The sequence below is a fragment of the Bos indicus x Bos taurus genome, chromosome 3 (genome assembly GCF_003369695.1).
Source record: "Bos indicus x Bos taurus breed Angus x Brahman F1 hybrid chromosome 3, Bos_hybrid_MaternalHap_v2.0, whole genome shotgun sequence".
Classification (NCBI taxonomy): domain Eukaryota; kingdom Metazoa; phylum Chordata; class Mammalia; order Artiodactyla; family Bovidae; genus Bos; species Bos indicus x Bos taurus.
The window spans coordinates 67,177,215-67,193,646 of record NC_040078.1 but is presented as its reverse complement, the minus strand read 5'-3'; the positions used below and the strand labels follow the sequence as shown (position 1 = coordinate 67,193,646).

The 16,432-nt window shown below is 36.7% G+C and overlaps 1 protein-coding gene across 4 annotated transcripts in view; it reads right to left on the bottom strand.

The window, feature by feature from the left end:
• Window positions 1-16,432, bottom strand: part of ZZZ3 (zinc finger ZZ-type containing 3) — a 119,305-nt gene that overhangs the window by 48,526 nt on the left and 54,347 nt on the right. For all 4 annotated transcript variants that reach the window (XM_027536843.1, XM_027536846.1, XM_027536845.1 and 1 more), the window contains exon 4: window positions 13,572-15,127. In XM_027536843.1, the coding sequence (XP_027392644.1) occupies window positions 13,572-15,076 (1,505 nt within the window). In that variant the 5' untranslated portion in view covers window positions 15,077-15,127. The remainder of the gene's footprint in view (window positions 1-13,571; window positions 15,128-16,432) is intronic.

Here is a 16,432-nt window from a genome sequence, read left to right as displayed (position 1 = left end):
GCTGCGTCACTTTCGTCGTGTCCAACACTGTGCGACCCCATAGACGGCAGCCCACCAGGCTCCTCTGTCCCTGGGATTCTCCAGGCAAGAACACTGGAGTGGGTTGCCATTTCCTTCTCCAATGCATGAAAGTGAAAAGTGAAAGGGAAGTCACTCAGTCGTGTCCGACTCTTAGCGACCCCATGGACTGCAGCCTACCAGGCTCCTCAGCCCATGGGATTTTCCAGGCGAGTACTGGAGTTATTACATAAACACAAACAAGACCCCTAGGGGAAAAAAAACATATAAATAGCATTTTCTTCCTATCTCCCAAGAGATTATCTCAAGCATCCTCTGGTATGTATATATCTCATCCACACTTTATTTTTTGGCATTCTTTTTTACTGTGTTAAAATTCACAAATAAAGATTCACATTTTAACCATTTTAAATCATACAATCAAGCAGCATTTAGTACATTCACAATGTTGTGCAATAATCAGCTGCTAGCAACCATTAATCTGCTTTTTATCTCTATTCTGGGTATTTCACATAAATAAAATCATACAATATGCGATCTGTTGTGTCTGGCTTCTTTCACTTAGAATGTTTCCAAAATTCATCCATGTTGTAACACATAAAAGTACTTCATTCCTTTTTATAGATGAGCAGTATTTCATTGTATTGATAAAACTAATTTTTTTATCCATTCATCACTTTATGGACATCTGAGTTGTATTTACCTTCTTCCTACAGTGAACAGTTCTATCATGAACATCTAAGTTTTTTATTTGAACACGTGTTCTTAAGAATTCTTTTCAGTATATATCTAAAAATAGAACTGCTGGATCATATGGTAATTTATATTTAATATATCAACAAACTGCCACACAGATTGCTATAGCAGTGCATCATTTTATTCTACATTCCCACTAGCAATGTAGGAGGGTTCCCATAACCCATTTTATAGGTATCTAACTAATCAAGAATACAATTTGACCCCAAACACCAAATGGACTATAATGAGCATGTTTTGACCACCTATATAGCCCACCAACATCTTCTCTAAAACATATCCTTGTACAAAGAAAACATCAATACAGACTGCTTCCAGCTGCACCCCACAGCCCCCCACAGTAATTCCACCCCTGACCACTGAGAATTTTGCCAGAGACAGAAACGTAACTCAGCAGAGTCCATCTACTGAAGAGTCAATAACTATTTTCTTTAGAGAATGTTAAGAAGCAGCTCTGCAGAAGAAAGATCATATAGTGTGGGGACAAAGACAAACAGTGGGAAGTCACTGCCATTTGCAAAATAAAATTATGGAAGAAAGAAGACAAAATTGTATGCCAAAAAAAAAAATCACTTATAAAGAGAAAAACCCACAGTCTGTACTGCACAAAGAGAAGCAGAGCTAAGAGAGTACAATATTGAATATTGACAGTTATAATCCCATGAGGCATGGTTAGACTTTATGTCCTCACCCTGGATATTTATAAGACTGTCTACTATTTATTCAAAATAAACTCTTTTTTATTTGACACACTTTGAATGGATTTCTGATTCCTGAAGCCAACAAGGTTTTACTAAAACAAGCTCTGACTACCTTGACTTTATTTTCCTCCACAGTTTTAAATAACTTAGAGGTTTCTTACTAATTATGGATTTTAATACCTGGTATTCAAATTATTGGAGAAGGCAATGGCACCCTACTCCAGTACTCTTGCCTGGAAAATCCCATGGATGGAGGAGCCTGGTCGGCTGCAGTCCATGGGGTCGCTGAGAGTCGGACACGACTGAGCGACTTCACTTTCACTTTTCACTTTCATGCACTGGAGAAGGAAATGGCAACCCACTCCAGTGTTCTTGCCTGGAGAATCCCAAGGACGGGGGAGCCTAGTGGGCTGCCAGATGTCTATGGGGTCGCACAGAGTTGGACACGACTGAAGCGACTTAGCAGCAGCAGCAGCAGCATTCAAATTATTAAACTCAAAGTATTAAAAAAATAAATAAACTCAAAGTATTCAATAGTTTGATGCAATTTGTATCAGACTGAATACCTTTTGAAGAACTATACAAAGGCTTTCATAGGACATTTTAAAAAGAATGTGTCATTCTCTTTAATTCATAATTTTATAGCCTTCCAAATAATGTTTTTTTCCCCCTCTCTAAAGACTCCATGTTTCTTGTGGTAGTAAACTTGAAGATATTTCAGCTTGTTCTTAGTACCTATTTTCCTAAATCCAAAGAATTATTGAGTTTTCCCTCTTAAATAGGAAGCTGAATGCAGTTGTATTGTGGTCAATATTATAAAAGTTACTTGATCACCTAGGAAATTACCCATTCTAAGAAATAATCCACTATAACCATCTAAAAAGTTCAAATTCTACTCTGGAATTGCAAATACATTGAAGTTTCAAATAACTGAGACAAGCTAGAATTTCAAATTCTTAACAAGCAACACACCTCAAATATAAGCAAACTGCCTATCTGTTAAGATATCTGATCATTTCACAATAACTTCAAAGGCACAGGACATGTCTTATCATATTTATTTCTAGTATCTAAATTATTAGTTTGTACAGAGAAAGTTGGATAATACCCTCTGATAAATAAGACAGAAACACATAGACCAGGACACACATTTTCTTTCAAGTCATTCAATTCAACAGACAACCCCAACCAAATTCTCATCATTCCATACGCTTTTTAAAGCCTACTGGCAAAACTCTAGATTGTAAAAATACATCTGAAGCCATATAAAACATTCTGATCATACCAAACTTGTAAGTCTGTTTTATAATACAATGACTTCCTATCTTTCGGTCTGGTGTTAAAAACTGAGCTTACTTTTTTACATGGCCATGTAGAAACATTATTTTACCAAGCACTTTAGTCAACCATTCCTGATCATGAGACACACCCTGTAACTCCCCACACCCTGCCATTATCTTTGCCCAATTCCTAAGTTTAGTGAACTATATGAATGATTATGTAGGTTATTCATTTTTTAAAGTTTAGATTTAAGTAAAAACAGGGAAATCATCACTAGCATTAACTTCATAAATTCATAATCTTTAAAGTCAAACTAATGGTATAAAAAAATTTGTATGAAAAGCATGCCAAATTTTTCTCTGACATTTTCAAACTGGAGAGCCTTGAAATTTCAACGATACCTCAACCAATGAGAAAACCATGGATCCCACAAAGAGCATGAGGTTTACTGTATGGTACATGTTTACAGGAAATAATTTTCTATGAGAAAGTTCACAAGGAGTAATTTAATCAGTCATGGGAAGACAGGAAAGATTTCACAGAGAATATGATATCTAAAACTGAGACAGCCTTCTCCCTTTGCAGACAGAGGAAAGAAGGTAACCAGGAAAATGGAAGTAATAGTGAAATAGAGCAGCCATCAGGCAAAGAAGACAGTGACATTCATTTAAGAAAGTGACCATTAATAACAAAGAAAGAAAGCTGACTCAACACTGGTGGGAGAGAACAGTATGGTGAAGAATAACTGAAGAAAAATGTGAGTACATTTTCCATACTAAATGAAAGACTCTACCAGTTAAGTAAAAAGATGATGTTGAACACTGAGTATGTGTGAAGGAAGCAATGGTTAAATTCAACTTCAGACATGTTCCACTGACTTATTGTGAAAAATGCAAATGTTATCTTATAAATGGTCCAAAGTTCAAGAATAATCTGACTGGAGATACAAATTTGGAAATCTATCAATATATAGATGGTAATTTCACAGCAATGAGAATGCTCAGAGAGAGGATACAAAATAAGAAGAAAGTAAACAACTAAACCTGAGCAGAGCCAAAAAGTAAGGGGAAGGGCAGAAAAAGAGAATTCAAAATCATACACATACACACACACGACAGACATATGTGAAACAATAACTAGAATTACAGAAATCAAATGTCAATTTTATAGACGAGAAAACTGACCACTATAGAAGTTAAAGACATTTACCCAGTTCCCTACTACCAGTTTAAAATGGTAATGGAAGGGGATTGGAGCACTCCTCAGATCGAGTTTAACCTCTCCAAATAATTTACAAATAAAAAAAGCTTTAAATACTGAAGATTTTAAAATTAAATTACTTAACATTTTTAAAACACAAACATTGGGAATTCCCTGGCAGTCACATGGTTAAGACTCCATGTTTCCAGATCTCACATGCTATAGAGCACAGTCAAAAATAATATAAAATAAAAAATAATAAAAAAAATACAAATATCATCTGTCGGGTAGCTTTAAAAAAAAAACTCTAGTTATGACAGAAAATATTATATTTGCTGACTTTAACCTGACTCTTCACATTCATTTATGTTTTGAAGTTTATTAAGAAGATACTTTAGGTTCTGATTTCAATATTTTTTCACTCACACTTCCTACCCTCATTGCCAATAAGCTACTAGGATGACTCCTTCCCCCTAACTAAAGTTTAAACATAGCAAAATAATTTATGCTCTTATACATTCTGAGACTTATTATTTAAAATATGATCAAAACACTCTTAAAAATTAAGAGGAAGGATAACATGAGACATATGAAAAGTAGCAAAGAAAAAAAGAGTCGAGTCAAAGTTTTTCAACTTAATACAAATGATAAAAATTCAGTACCATGAAAAACAGATTTCTGCAAAATATTCTACATTTATTTTATTTCAGAAAAAAATATATACAAGAAACTGGATTAAACTGATGGTCATAAAAAGGGCACCCTGGTTTTCTGAAAGTATTAGTCGCTCAGTTGTGTCCAACTCTTTGAGACCCCATGGACTGTAGCCCTCCAGGCTCCTCTGTCCATGGGATTTTCCAGGCAAGAATACTGGAGTGAGTTGCCATTGCCTTCTCCAGGGGATCTTCCCGACCTAGGGATCGACCCTAGTCTTCCGAATTGCAGGTAGATTCTTTAATGTCTGAGCCACCAGGGAAGCCCTGGTTTTCTGAAAATATAATACAAAAAGTTTGGTCCAGCAAAAAAAATCCGAAATGTCTAAAAAAAATAGTTAACTAAAATCCAGATACATTACATTATTCCTTAATTATTTACAGTTACCATTCTAAACCTAGTAAACAATGTCTCACATGTTCTTGGATGTCACTTTCTCTTCTACCCATTCTCCTGAGCTATATCGGAACCAGAAACCCACTTTTTTACTTCTGCTTCACCCATAACAACACCTCATCAACACAACTAAAAACACTGTCAAGTTTCTTTTACCTTCATTCTTCAAATTGTTATTATTCCAATTTCTCTCACATAAGCTTCTTAGAAAAAGTTACTTAAACTAATCAATCATATAGCTAAAAACTAGCCCTCACTGTCAAAGGAGCATCAACAAAAAATAATTTTCAGGGACTTGTCCAGTGGTTAAGAATCTGCTTTGCAATGCAGGAGACATGAGTTTTATCCCTGGTCAGAGAACTAAGATCCAACATGCCACAGGGCAACTAAGCCCACATGTCAGAAGATCCTGTGTGCCACAAGACCCAATGTTACCAAATAAATTAAATACATAAATAAATTTTTAATTTCTAAATGGTCAAACTGTAGGCTTGGGGTGAGTGTCATAAAGATACCTAATGCATGTGATGTGCTCTGCTTAGTCATTCGGTCATGTCTGACTCAGAGAAGGCAATGGGACCCCACTCCGTATTCCTGCCTGGAAAATCCCATGGATGGAGGAGCCTGGTGGGCTACAGTCTATGGGGTCGCAAAGAGTCGGACACGGCTGAGCGACTTCACTTTCACTTTTCACCTTCACGCATTGGAGAAGGAAATGGCAACCCATTCCAGTGTTCTTTCCTGGAGAATCCCAGGGACAGTGGAGCCTGGTGGGCTGCCGTCTATGGGATGGCACAGAGTCGGACACAACTGAAGCAACTTAGCAGCAGCAGCAGTAGCAGCATGTCTGACTCTTTGCAACCCCATGGACTGTAGCCCTCCAGGCTCCTCTGTCCACAGAATTTCCTGGCAAGAATACTGAAGTCGGTTGCCATTTCCTTCTCTGGGGGATCTTCCCAACCCAGGGATCGAACCCAGGTCTCCTGCACTGCAGGCAGATTCTTTACCATCTGAGCCACTAGGGAAGGACCTTACGCGTATTAAAATTAAATCAGAGACTTTAAGGGCAGAGTAGCTAACGCTGAATACCCTTCTGTTATACATAACTAGAAAACTGGAGAAAACATAGAAATAATTAGACAATGGGCAATAGGCAGTGCAGAATCATGACCTGTGAGAGAGGGCAAACAAATGAGCTAATTCAAAGCCCTAGGATCACACTCACTTTCTACATGGAGGCATCATGGAACAAGAAGGGATCTTGATGAGCAAAAAGATAAGAAAACACAGTTTGGGCAAGCTAAGGCAACTGGAATTTGTGTGACAGAGCACCAAAGAAGTAGCAAAAGAGAAAAAGATGGAACACAGAAACCTAGAGTCTTTGGTTGAACATAAGGCTGCTCATATAAAACTATGATATTCCATAGGACCAAGCAAAAAGTAACTACCAATGTTTTCACAAGGCTAGAGTCAGATAGGGTTTCAACTAGCCAGAGTAAAGACCTTTTGAAAATGAGACACCAGGAAGGCCATGCCATAGAAGTGAGGCTAAACTTGATCTTGAGCATACGCTACCCTGAACTTCCCCCTAACAGAGCTAAAAGCATAAAAGCCTATTAAGATCAATCTTATCATCAAGAAAATTAACTGCCTGTCAGATCAAATTTCAATACTTTGTAAAGAAAGAGAACAAAATCCAGACCCTCAAAACAATACAATATTACTAGACACATGAAAATAAATATTACTAGACACATGAAAATAAAATCATAACACACTACAGAGAATTCTGTCTACTGAGAGAACCCTGAACAGATTATTCAATCTCTTCTAACCACCTGACAAATTTCCTCTCATTAAAATCAGAAATTGAAGAGACAAGTAGAAGCAACTTTCCATCATAATGAAAAGGAAACGTGGTAGATAGATTCCACTAAAGAAAGAGGGAGGTATTGATGTTTGACGGAAAGCAACAAAATTCTGTAAAGCAATTATCCTTCTATTAAAAAATAAGTTAATTTTTTTAAAAAAAAGAAAGAGGGAGGAGTGAGGAAGAGAAATAGAAAGGTCGCAAAACAGATCTTCCCACTTATTACTGTACGTTATAATACCTGATGACAAACCACAGATACAGTATACATGGTATAGGCTACTAATATGCAAAAAAAAACACATTTTCAGTCTACTATAAAAATCACAAAAATAAAGCTCCTGCAACTAAAAGCTAAGATTCAATTAGTCTCAAATAATGATAATTACTTTAGATGGGTTTCATTACTATTGATTGGAGAAGGCAATGGCACCCCACTCCAGTACTCTTCTTGGAAAATCCCATGGACGGAGGAGCCTGGTGGGCTGCAATCCATGGGGTCGCTAAGAGTCAGACACAACTGAGTGACTTCACTTTCACTTTTTACTTTCACGCATTGGAGAAGGAAATGGCAACCCACTCCAGTGTTCTTGCCTGGAGAATCCCAGGGACGGGGGAGCCTGGTGGGCTGCCGTCTATGGGATCGCATAGAGTCGGACACGACTGAAGTGACTTAGCATAGCGTAGCATTACTATTGATTACTGTCATATACAAAGAAACAACTATTATTTATTCAAATTTTGGATACCTGGTAACCTACATAGGACACAGCCTCCAAATCAGAGGAAGCAAACAAGAAAATACACAATTTTAAAAAAAAATTCATTTTTTTTAATGGATTTGCTCATTCAAATGCTAATGCTTATTTGCTCATTCAAAAAGAAACTGCTTAGTCTCTCTGTTAACAATCATGAGACAGTTCTGATAAGCTTGGTTATTCTTATTTCCAAGTTTAAAGAAAGCTAAAAACAGCCAAAATGAATGGAAGGCTGAGCTACCAGAGGAAAGTACCATCACAGCACAAATGATTAATGAAAGTCAACAAAAATTTAAAAAAGAAGAAAAGCATAAGAAGCCAGCGAAATTAGAAAAGAACAATGAAAAGAAGCCATGTTATAAAAACATTAAAAAGCATAGAAGCCGAAATCATTTAACCTAAGTGAAAACAGACATTCCGGCAGTGATGCCAGAAAAAGTATTACCACATAACCTCCGTTAGCAAAGATGACCCTAAATCAAAAAGAACAGATTAAATAATATTTGAGTACAAATATACTTGAATTATAGACACATAACATTTTAGATACCATTGACATTAGTTGAAATAAAAGATGTTGGTATTCAAAGGAAAAGACAAAGAATTCACTGAATATTTGGCTAGTCAATGGCTTACTCCACTTACAACCAAAATAATTTATACTTAGGACAGTTATTTTCCTTCTCCCATCAATCTTTGTGTCAAACTACTGGCCCATTTTGGCTCTTATAGTTCATAGCCTTTTCTCACGAGTTTTCCCTAGTAACTTTTGACTTACACCTAATTGCATTCTAAACCACCCGCCACAAAATTTTTGCAAATTATCCAAATCCTCTATGTAAAGTCAAATTGCAGCTGTTGTTTTATTTCCTCAGTAGCTGGTAGCTATCCTTCACAGACACACTAACAAAACGTTCTTCAAAACAATGAACATGAAAGCATTTCATTCAATAAACAGGTTACTTACCTATAAAGCTGATTCTCTGACAAGTAAAACCAAATAATTATGACTGTAATTATGGAGCTTAAATTTAGGCTAACGAATTCTGAAAACTGAGTATCCAAGATCTGTTCCATGAGCATTCTCAACCTAGAAACCCCCAAAGTCCATGGTATAAATCCTTATTAGATGAGGAAACCAAGTGTAGTTCAGACTATCAATTGAAAGACTGAAGTTCTAACCTGATTTCTCCCTAGAATTCATCATATTTTAAGTAAATAACCTAAAAACTTTAACTATGAGTTAGGAAATAGAGACTGTATTCTGCCACCTATGCTGTCTACTTCCAAGTTGTGGCTGTCAAATGAGAAACTAGACGGAATTACTTTACAAAATATGAAACACAATACCAATGTAAAATTATTTTATGCAGAGCAGGATAACAACTCTAGTGCTTTCTAAGCAAAATCCATCCCTGTTCTTGGGAGTTTTCTGGCCCTTCAAGAGAAATTACTGTGACTAACAATAAAACTAATGTCAAAGAAAGTAGTGAATCTAGAAGAACTCATGAGGATTTTCCTATGTAGCTTCTGAAGCTGATGAAATATCAATTGATTCTTCATAAGCACTGTGCAACAGAAGGACATATCATAATTATTTAGTACATTAATGTTTTTAGAGAATCAAGGTTGAAACTGTAATTCTTGCAATATTAATATAATTTAAAAATAAGATTCTTACCTGAAGACTACATGAGCAATACTTAGAAGAGCAAAAACTGTTTTACTCTTACACTTTAATTATCTAGAAACTTAAAAATCAGTATAAACATTAGCAATATTATCAGTAAGCTAAATCTTTTCTAAGACCTCAAAAATCTAGGAACCGTAAATCTGATTTTTTATCTTCTGTTCATAAAAGCATACATGAAGCTAACCAAGGCCCTTCAAATACAATTTTACTTAAGTATTCTTATATTGATACAATGAGAATTGAGAGGCAACTGACCAAATCACATTATCATTTGAAAATTTATTTTCCAGTGAATAGAAGGAAAGCTCTGAACATTAAAGCCCAGGACCATTTGAAACTATCACAACATTGTTAATCACTATACTCCAATATAAAATAAAAAGCTTAAAAAATAAAATAAAGGCCAGGACCTAAAAGTTTATATATCTACTCTCCAAAGAACCAGAATTTCAAAATTTAGAGGTCAGTTTCAGTGCTTCTGATTCAAAATCAGCAAAAGATCAATTCCCCAAAAGGGCAATCCAAAGGTAAGCACATGATCTCAGTCTTGTTATTTAGGCCAAAAGGGGATCATTAGGTATTATCTTGGAGAAGGCAATGGCACCCCACTCCAGTGTTCTTGCCTGGAAAATCCCACAGACAGAGGAGCCTGGTAGGCTGCAGTCCATGGGGTCGCTGAGAGTCGGACACGACTGAGCGACTTCACTTTCACTTTTCACTTTCATGCACTGGAGAAGGAAATGGCAACCCACTCCAGTGTTCTTGCCTGGAGGATCCCAGGGATGGGGGAGCCTGGTGGGCTGCCATCTATGGGGTCGCACAGAGTCAGACTCGACTGAAGCGACTCAGCAGTAGGTATTATCTGCCACTTTAACAGACTCTATCAACCTTGAAGATGAGAGTGTCTTGAGATAAAGTACATGTCTTTTTGATCTTCTAACCCCTAATCTTTAAGACATATTCTAATAAAATAATCCACAGCTGGAATCTTGCCAGAGAAGAAAATACTTTACCCCTTGCTCACAGTGGAGTTCTCCATTTGAAAAAATAAATATATAAAAGCACCTAGGGGCTTATGTGCTGGAGAAGAGGGATGGCATCTAGAGAGGCAACAGGGCAAGCACCCAAAATATCTGCATTTATGGCCTAATTGCCATGCTGCTGCTGCTAAGTCGCTACAGTCCTGTCTGACTCTGTGCAATCCCATAGACGGCAGGCCACCAGGCTCCCCCGTCCCTGGGATTCTCCAGGCAGGAACACTGAAGTGGGTTGCCATTTCCTTCTCCAATGCATGAAAGTAAAAAGTGAAAGTGAAGTCGCTCAGTCGTGTCCGACTCTTAGCAACCCCATGGACTGCAGCCTACCAAGCTCCTCCGTCCATGGGATTTTCCAGGCAAGAGTACTGGAGTGGGGTGCCATCGCCTTCTCCGAATTGCCATGAAGAGGGTCTAAATCTAGGACTTAGACACACAATACCTTTTCAAACATTTACAGGTGACTAATGACCCTATATGTGATATCCTTGCAAACAAGATAAATTATAGGATGAATGCTGCTGCTGCTGCTAAATCGATTCAGTCGTGTCCGACTCTGTGCGACCCCACAGACGGCAGCCCACCAGGCTCCCCCGTCCCTGGGATTCTCCAGGCAAGAGCACTGGAGTGGGGTGCCATTGCCTTCTCCAATGCATGAAAGTGAAAAGTGAAAGTGAAGTCGATCCATAGTGTCCAACTCTTAGCGACCTCATGGACTGCAGCACTGATGAACGCTAGAAGGTTGTTAATCAGTGAATGTTAATTCAGAAAACTGCAACTTGAATAAATAAGAGTTATGGCCTCCTGGCTCCAGACAAAGAACTACATCACACTCAGTGTCTTCTATTCATAATATATTTTCTAAATTGGCTATCAGGAAGTACTCACTCCCTACCAGTGAAGTCTGCATGTGCAGGAGGACAGTAACCCATCTATTCCAAGTGTCTTTTTTTTTTTTTTCTTTCCCCAAAGTACCTTTTAACAACACTTTCCAACCACCAGAAATTTACTTGAGAATTAAAAGCATTAGACAGGTATCGTGATGCTATTTTTAACAATGACAATTTGGATAAAAAGAGTCAAAACCAAAATATTTAATCTAACCAACTCTTGATTCTAGATAAAAAGCATAGGAACAGGGATTTTAATGAAAGAGATTACATATGATATGAAAGATGCTAATCTAGATGCTCCCTCTCCATCTCACTTCTCCTGATTTGCTTCCTTTGGGGGAAAAAAGTTAAAACTAAAGTGTCAAGAGGTGCTATTTTCAAAAGATCTGGGAAAAGGCAAAAAAGCTAGAAGGAATGATTTATTTTTGCCCAACATCAACCAACAAGGCACTAATTTAACTTGAGAACACTGTCCTAGTAAAGCAACTATCCTCCAAATTCCAAAGGACTCTATATCCTAAGCAACCCATGAAACCATATTGCTCTCATTTTCACAGGTTTAAGAATATGCACCTCACTCTTCAAATATTATGGCCACTATCTTTAGATAATTGTTTTTATAGGAACATCATTCTTCAGAATCACTAGAAGAGCATGTACTAAAAAAGTAACAATGTTTCAGTGGGAAAATACTTTCCATGTTAATAACCAGCTAAACCTTAATAAGAGAGTAACTTTTTTTAGCAAAGAAACAATAAAAAGCAAAAAATAGAATTAATAGGTATCATTTTGTAAATATGCATACTTCCTGAGTTCTTGGTATTTGGACAAGACATATACTCTGTTTCCTAGTGCCTGCAGAAAAACAACTCTACTTTTGAAAACTGATACATGTGTACTAATGGTAAGAATTCAACTCATCTCAAATTGAAAAAAACTTCACTTAATGAATTGTTTTTTCACCTCACAATGGACTTCAAACATTTTAAATACATGAAAATGCTAATAGTTCCACAAAATAAGTAAAATGCTCAGACAAAATGATCTATTAAACACAATATTAAAATGCTATTTATAAAGAAAACAGAAGGAAATTTTCAGAAAAGAGATCTATGCTAAAAGACTACCATGTTATCAAAAACGAATCTAAACTATTTATAAGGCATGGTAAAAGATTATTATATTCTACAAGCAGGATTTGATACTTTCATCCAATATATAGCAGACTCTGACAACTGTCAGAACAAAAATATTAAAAAAGGTTCCTCAAATAAGTACTTTACACAGTCTAGGTAATCTGGTTGTGATAATAATTCAAAAGCCTATTCTGTAGAAGTAAAACTGATTAACTCATATGTAAGTCTGTCTTTTACTGCTGCTGATCATATTTATGATAAACACTTTTGTTAACAGTTCCTTTCCTGATTTAGACAAAGGTAGCTCCAATTCTTTTGTGTTACTACCCAGAATACTGTATAGAAAATCTAAGCAAAACTGTGATAAATCTGGACAGTGAATTCTTCATTTTAAAAAGTACCTTTATGACAAAGTTGAGAACAAACAGTATTTTAAGATAGTCTCCCTATAATTTAGAATTAGGAAAAACCTTTCTCAAACGCTTTATGTAAACTATAGTGTAGACTGACTCTTGCTAGTAAGACAATTACAACATACAATTAGCTGTCACAGTACTAATAGTAATACTTCTCTACATCACAAAAGTCAATGATGATGCATAAAGCACATTTTTTAAATCAAAAGTTTTAACTGGAATTATAAGTAACTAAGATAAATGTAGATTTGTAGCCTGTCAGATTTCCCTTATTTGGATGATGTCTATTCTATATTCTATGGAAGGCATATACAATTCATAACGCTCTATAACTATAAATCAAAGTATACTGGGATAACTAAAGAGGTTTCCAGTTTATAAATTAACTAAAATGATAAAAAACTTATTAAAAAGTAAAATACCATCAATCATGTTTCCACATGTCTAACTGAGAAAGTGTGAAATCTCAAAACTGGAAAATTACATCGCCATTGAGAAGACTACTAATAAAGCTGGATTTTAAAAAAGCTCTTTTTTTTGAAGATTTTTTAAGAGTTGAGAATATTATTGTGTGAAACCCAAAATTTCAGTTAAAAGCATTAATTTTAGTTATAATAAAAATGCTACAGACATTTATGAATAGATACTGGAAACTTAGGGATTAATAAACAAAGCAGAATTCATGGTTACCATATTTACACATACTCTTTGTTGTGTTTCAGTGCCACATGATCTGATTCAAAGTAATAAACATCAGGATCATCATCTTCCTCTTCTGTAATGTGCGGATTGGCACTCTCTTTGGCAGATGGCAAATGTCCAGCATTGAGTCTTGCCTCTGAGGATGGCTTACTTAGTCCTTCACTCCCATAATTTTCAGAGTCACAACATATGCCTTTTTCACTGTGAGAAACTTCACCAGGATTTGTGAGAGACTCACTTATATTATCACTAACAGTTGCATTTGTTTCACTGGGATTGAGATTATTCTCCTCAAATTGTCCATTTTCTCTGCAAGGAGAATTGTTTTTAGTGGGACTACCTCTGGTAGGGGCTGCCCTCCGTGGTGAAGTTCTCAGAGTATACCGATGTTCTTGAGGTTCTGATAAAGACATCATTTGAGTCGAAACACAGTCTAGAACAGAAGATGGTTCTGGTTCTCCGGAGACTGGCATACTCTCAAGACTCGTGTCCAGGGCATTATTGGTGCTCTCATTACACTGCTCCTTTGAGGCACTGCTATCTCCCACCACATCTACTTCCTCCTCAGAATCCCTTAAAGATGAATGAATTTCAGCAAAGGGGCCTGTAGCTGGCTCAGTAGTCAGCTGATTAACACGTTCCACCGGCAGGCAGGCAGTTACTACTTTGTGGTCCTCCAACTTGACCTGCACTTCTGAATCTGTGCAAGGCACGTTATGGTTTATATAACCATCTTCCTTCCTACTATCAAGGAACATTGAAGCGTGGGTATCCGAATCCCCATTTTCAGCTACTGATTTCTCCTGCAACACATAGGAACCAGTGCTATTTTGTTTAGTGTTCCCGTCAGGCTGACAGTCATCACAGTTTATAACAGCTGAATCACTGTCATCAACACCATTGACAGCCAAATAGCCTGTGATTTCTTCAACTACTGTAGAATCAAGTGGCCCTTCCTCACTTACATTCACCTTTTTAATTTCCCTTTTCTCACAATCATCCAGTATAAGACATCGACAAGCTCGTTTAGTCCCTTGAAAATCTGCATCATTGTCCACTACTGTACTCCTCTGTTCTACTGACTCCTTGTCTGATTTTATAGGTGAATCTTCTTCTGAACTGTTTGGTGCTTCAGATCTAAGGCAACGCTTAATTCTTTTTAAAACTGGTGAAACAGGTTCTGTTTGCCTTCTCTCACAATTTTCTACAGCCTGCCTTTCTATGTTATCTTTTTCTGAAGAAGGAAGTCCTCTTTTCCTAGGGCTTACCCATGACTCTCGAGCACTCTGCTGTTTTATATCAGTAGTTCTTCCATTATTATTTCCTTTCTGAATTTGCACAGGCTCTGGTCTCTTCTTTGGTGATCTTGATCGTACTTGAGAATGAGAAGAGATTTCTTCAGGATGAGCAATGCTACGATTCCTTAAAGTTCTACCACAAAAAGATTCATCCAAGCCGTTTAACCCCACTGTTGATCTTGTAACACGAGTAGATCGGGAAGCAGCCATACTATGGCAAGTCCCTACAATACGGTCATCATGATCCACTCATTGGGAAACCTTCAAAAACGTAAACAAAATAATGAGAAAAAGGTAATAGTTAATATCCTAAAACAAAAGTATAAAACTATAACTTTTTAATCCAGGTATAGCCAATATTAATAAATAATGTGATATAATTTATTTTATTAACATTTCCCAAAGTGTTAATAATAGCTAACAGTTATAAGGCACTTATATGTTTCAGGGATCTCTATGCTTTAAATACATTAACTCACTTAAGTCTAACAGCAATTAGAATAAGTACTTATTGGGACTTCCCTGGTGATCCAGGGACTAAGACTCTGCACTCCTAAAGCAGGGGGCCCAGGTTCGATCCCTGGTCAGGGAACTAGATCCCACATGCAACTAAGACCTGGTAGAGCCAAAGAAAGAAAGAAAAAGTACTTATTATCACTCCTATTTCATGTGTAGAGACTGAAGCATATATACAGTGTAAGTAATACGTCTAAAACCACGCAGCTAATAAGCTCTTAACCTTTCTTGCTGTGTGTATGTTTCTCAGATATTCAGGGGCAAAAGGCCCAGAAAGATCTCTCTCAAAGACAGGACTGCATCTTGGTTATTAAAATAATAATCTCAAATTTATATAACAGCTATCACATAAACTAACCCAATCACTTCTCATGTTTTCTCAAAACATTTCTGGGAGGTAAAAAGACAGGCTCTGCTCTAATTCACTCTTACTAAAACGAGTTTCAGGTCAAATCTTTTGATAACAAACTACATGGTATCTAAAAAATTTGGATTGCAGTAAAATTTTCTGTAACTAAGCAGATGGATAGAAATCATAACCCTAGGTTGTACTGAATACCTGCTAAGAGCAATATAGAGCAAAGTCAAGACACCCTAGTCTCTAGAAGTACAACTACAAATTAGCAAGTGAAAGGAAATATTCTAAAGAGGACAGAAGAAAAAGGGAAAGAAGCACACCTGCCAAACATACACTACATTTAAGAAATCAAGAATACACATATAACCCCATTTTTTCCTTCTTTGAACTCTTGAGTATATGTGTATGTCACAGTATTAACACATGTTGAGGATATGAGCAGGTTCATGTGGATGTTCTGCTATTTCTATTGATATAATACAAATGAGCAGGAAATAGAATACTGCCCTATTTTATCCATCTCGATAACCTGAGTGATTTAATGATTATTTTCCAACGTTCTCCCAACAAGCAGAATAAAGGAGCTATTAAGAATCCAAGTCTCCATTTTTCTGCACCTCTTCTGTTTTAGCCTTCAAAACATACTTTGTCCCTTTACTGCCTAACTTCGAATGGAGTGCAGGATGGACAGA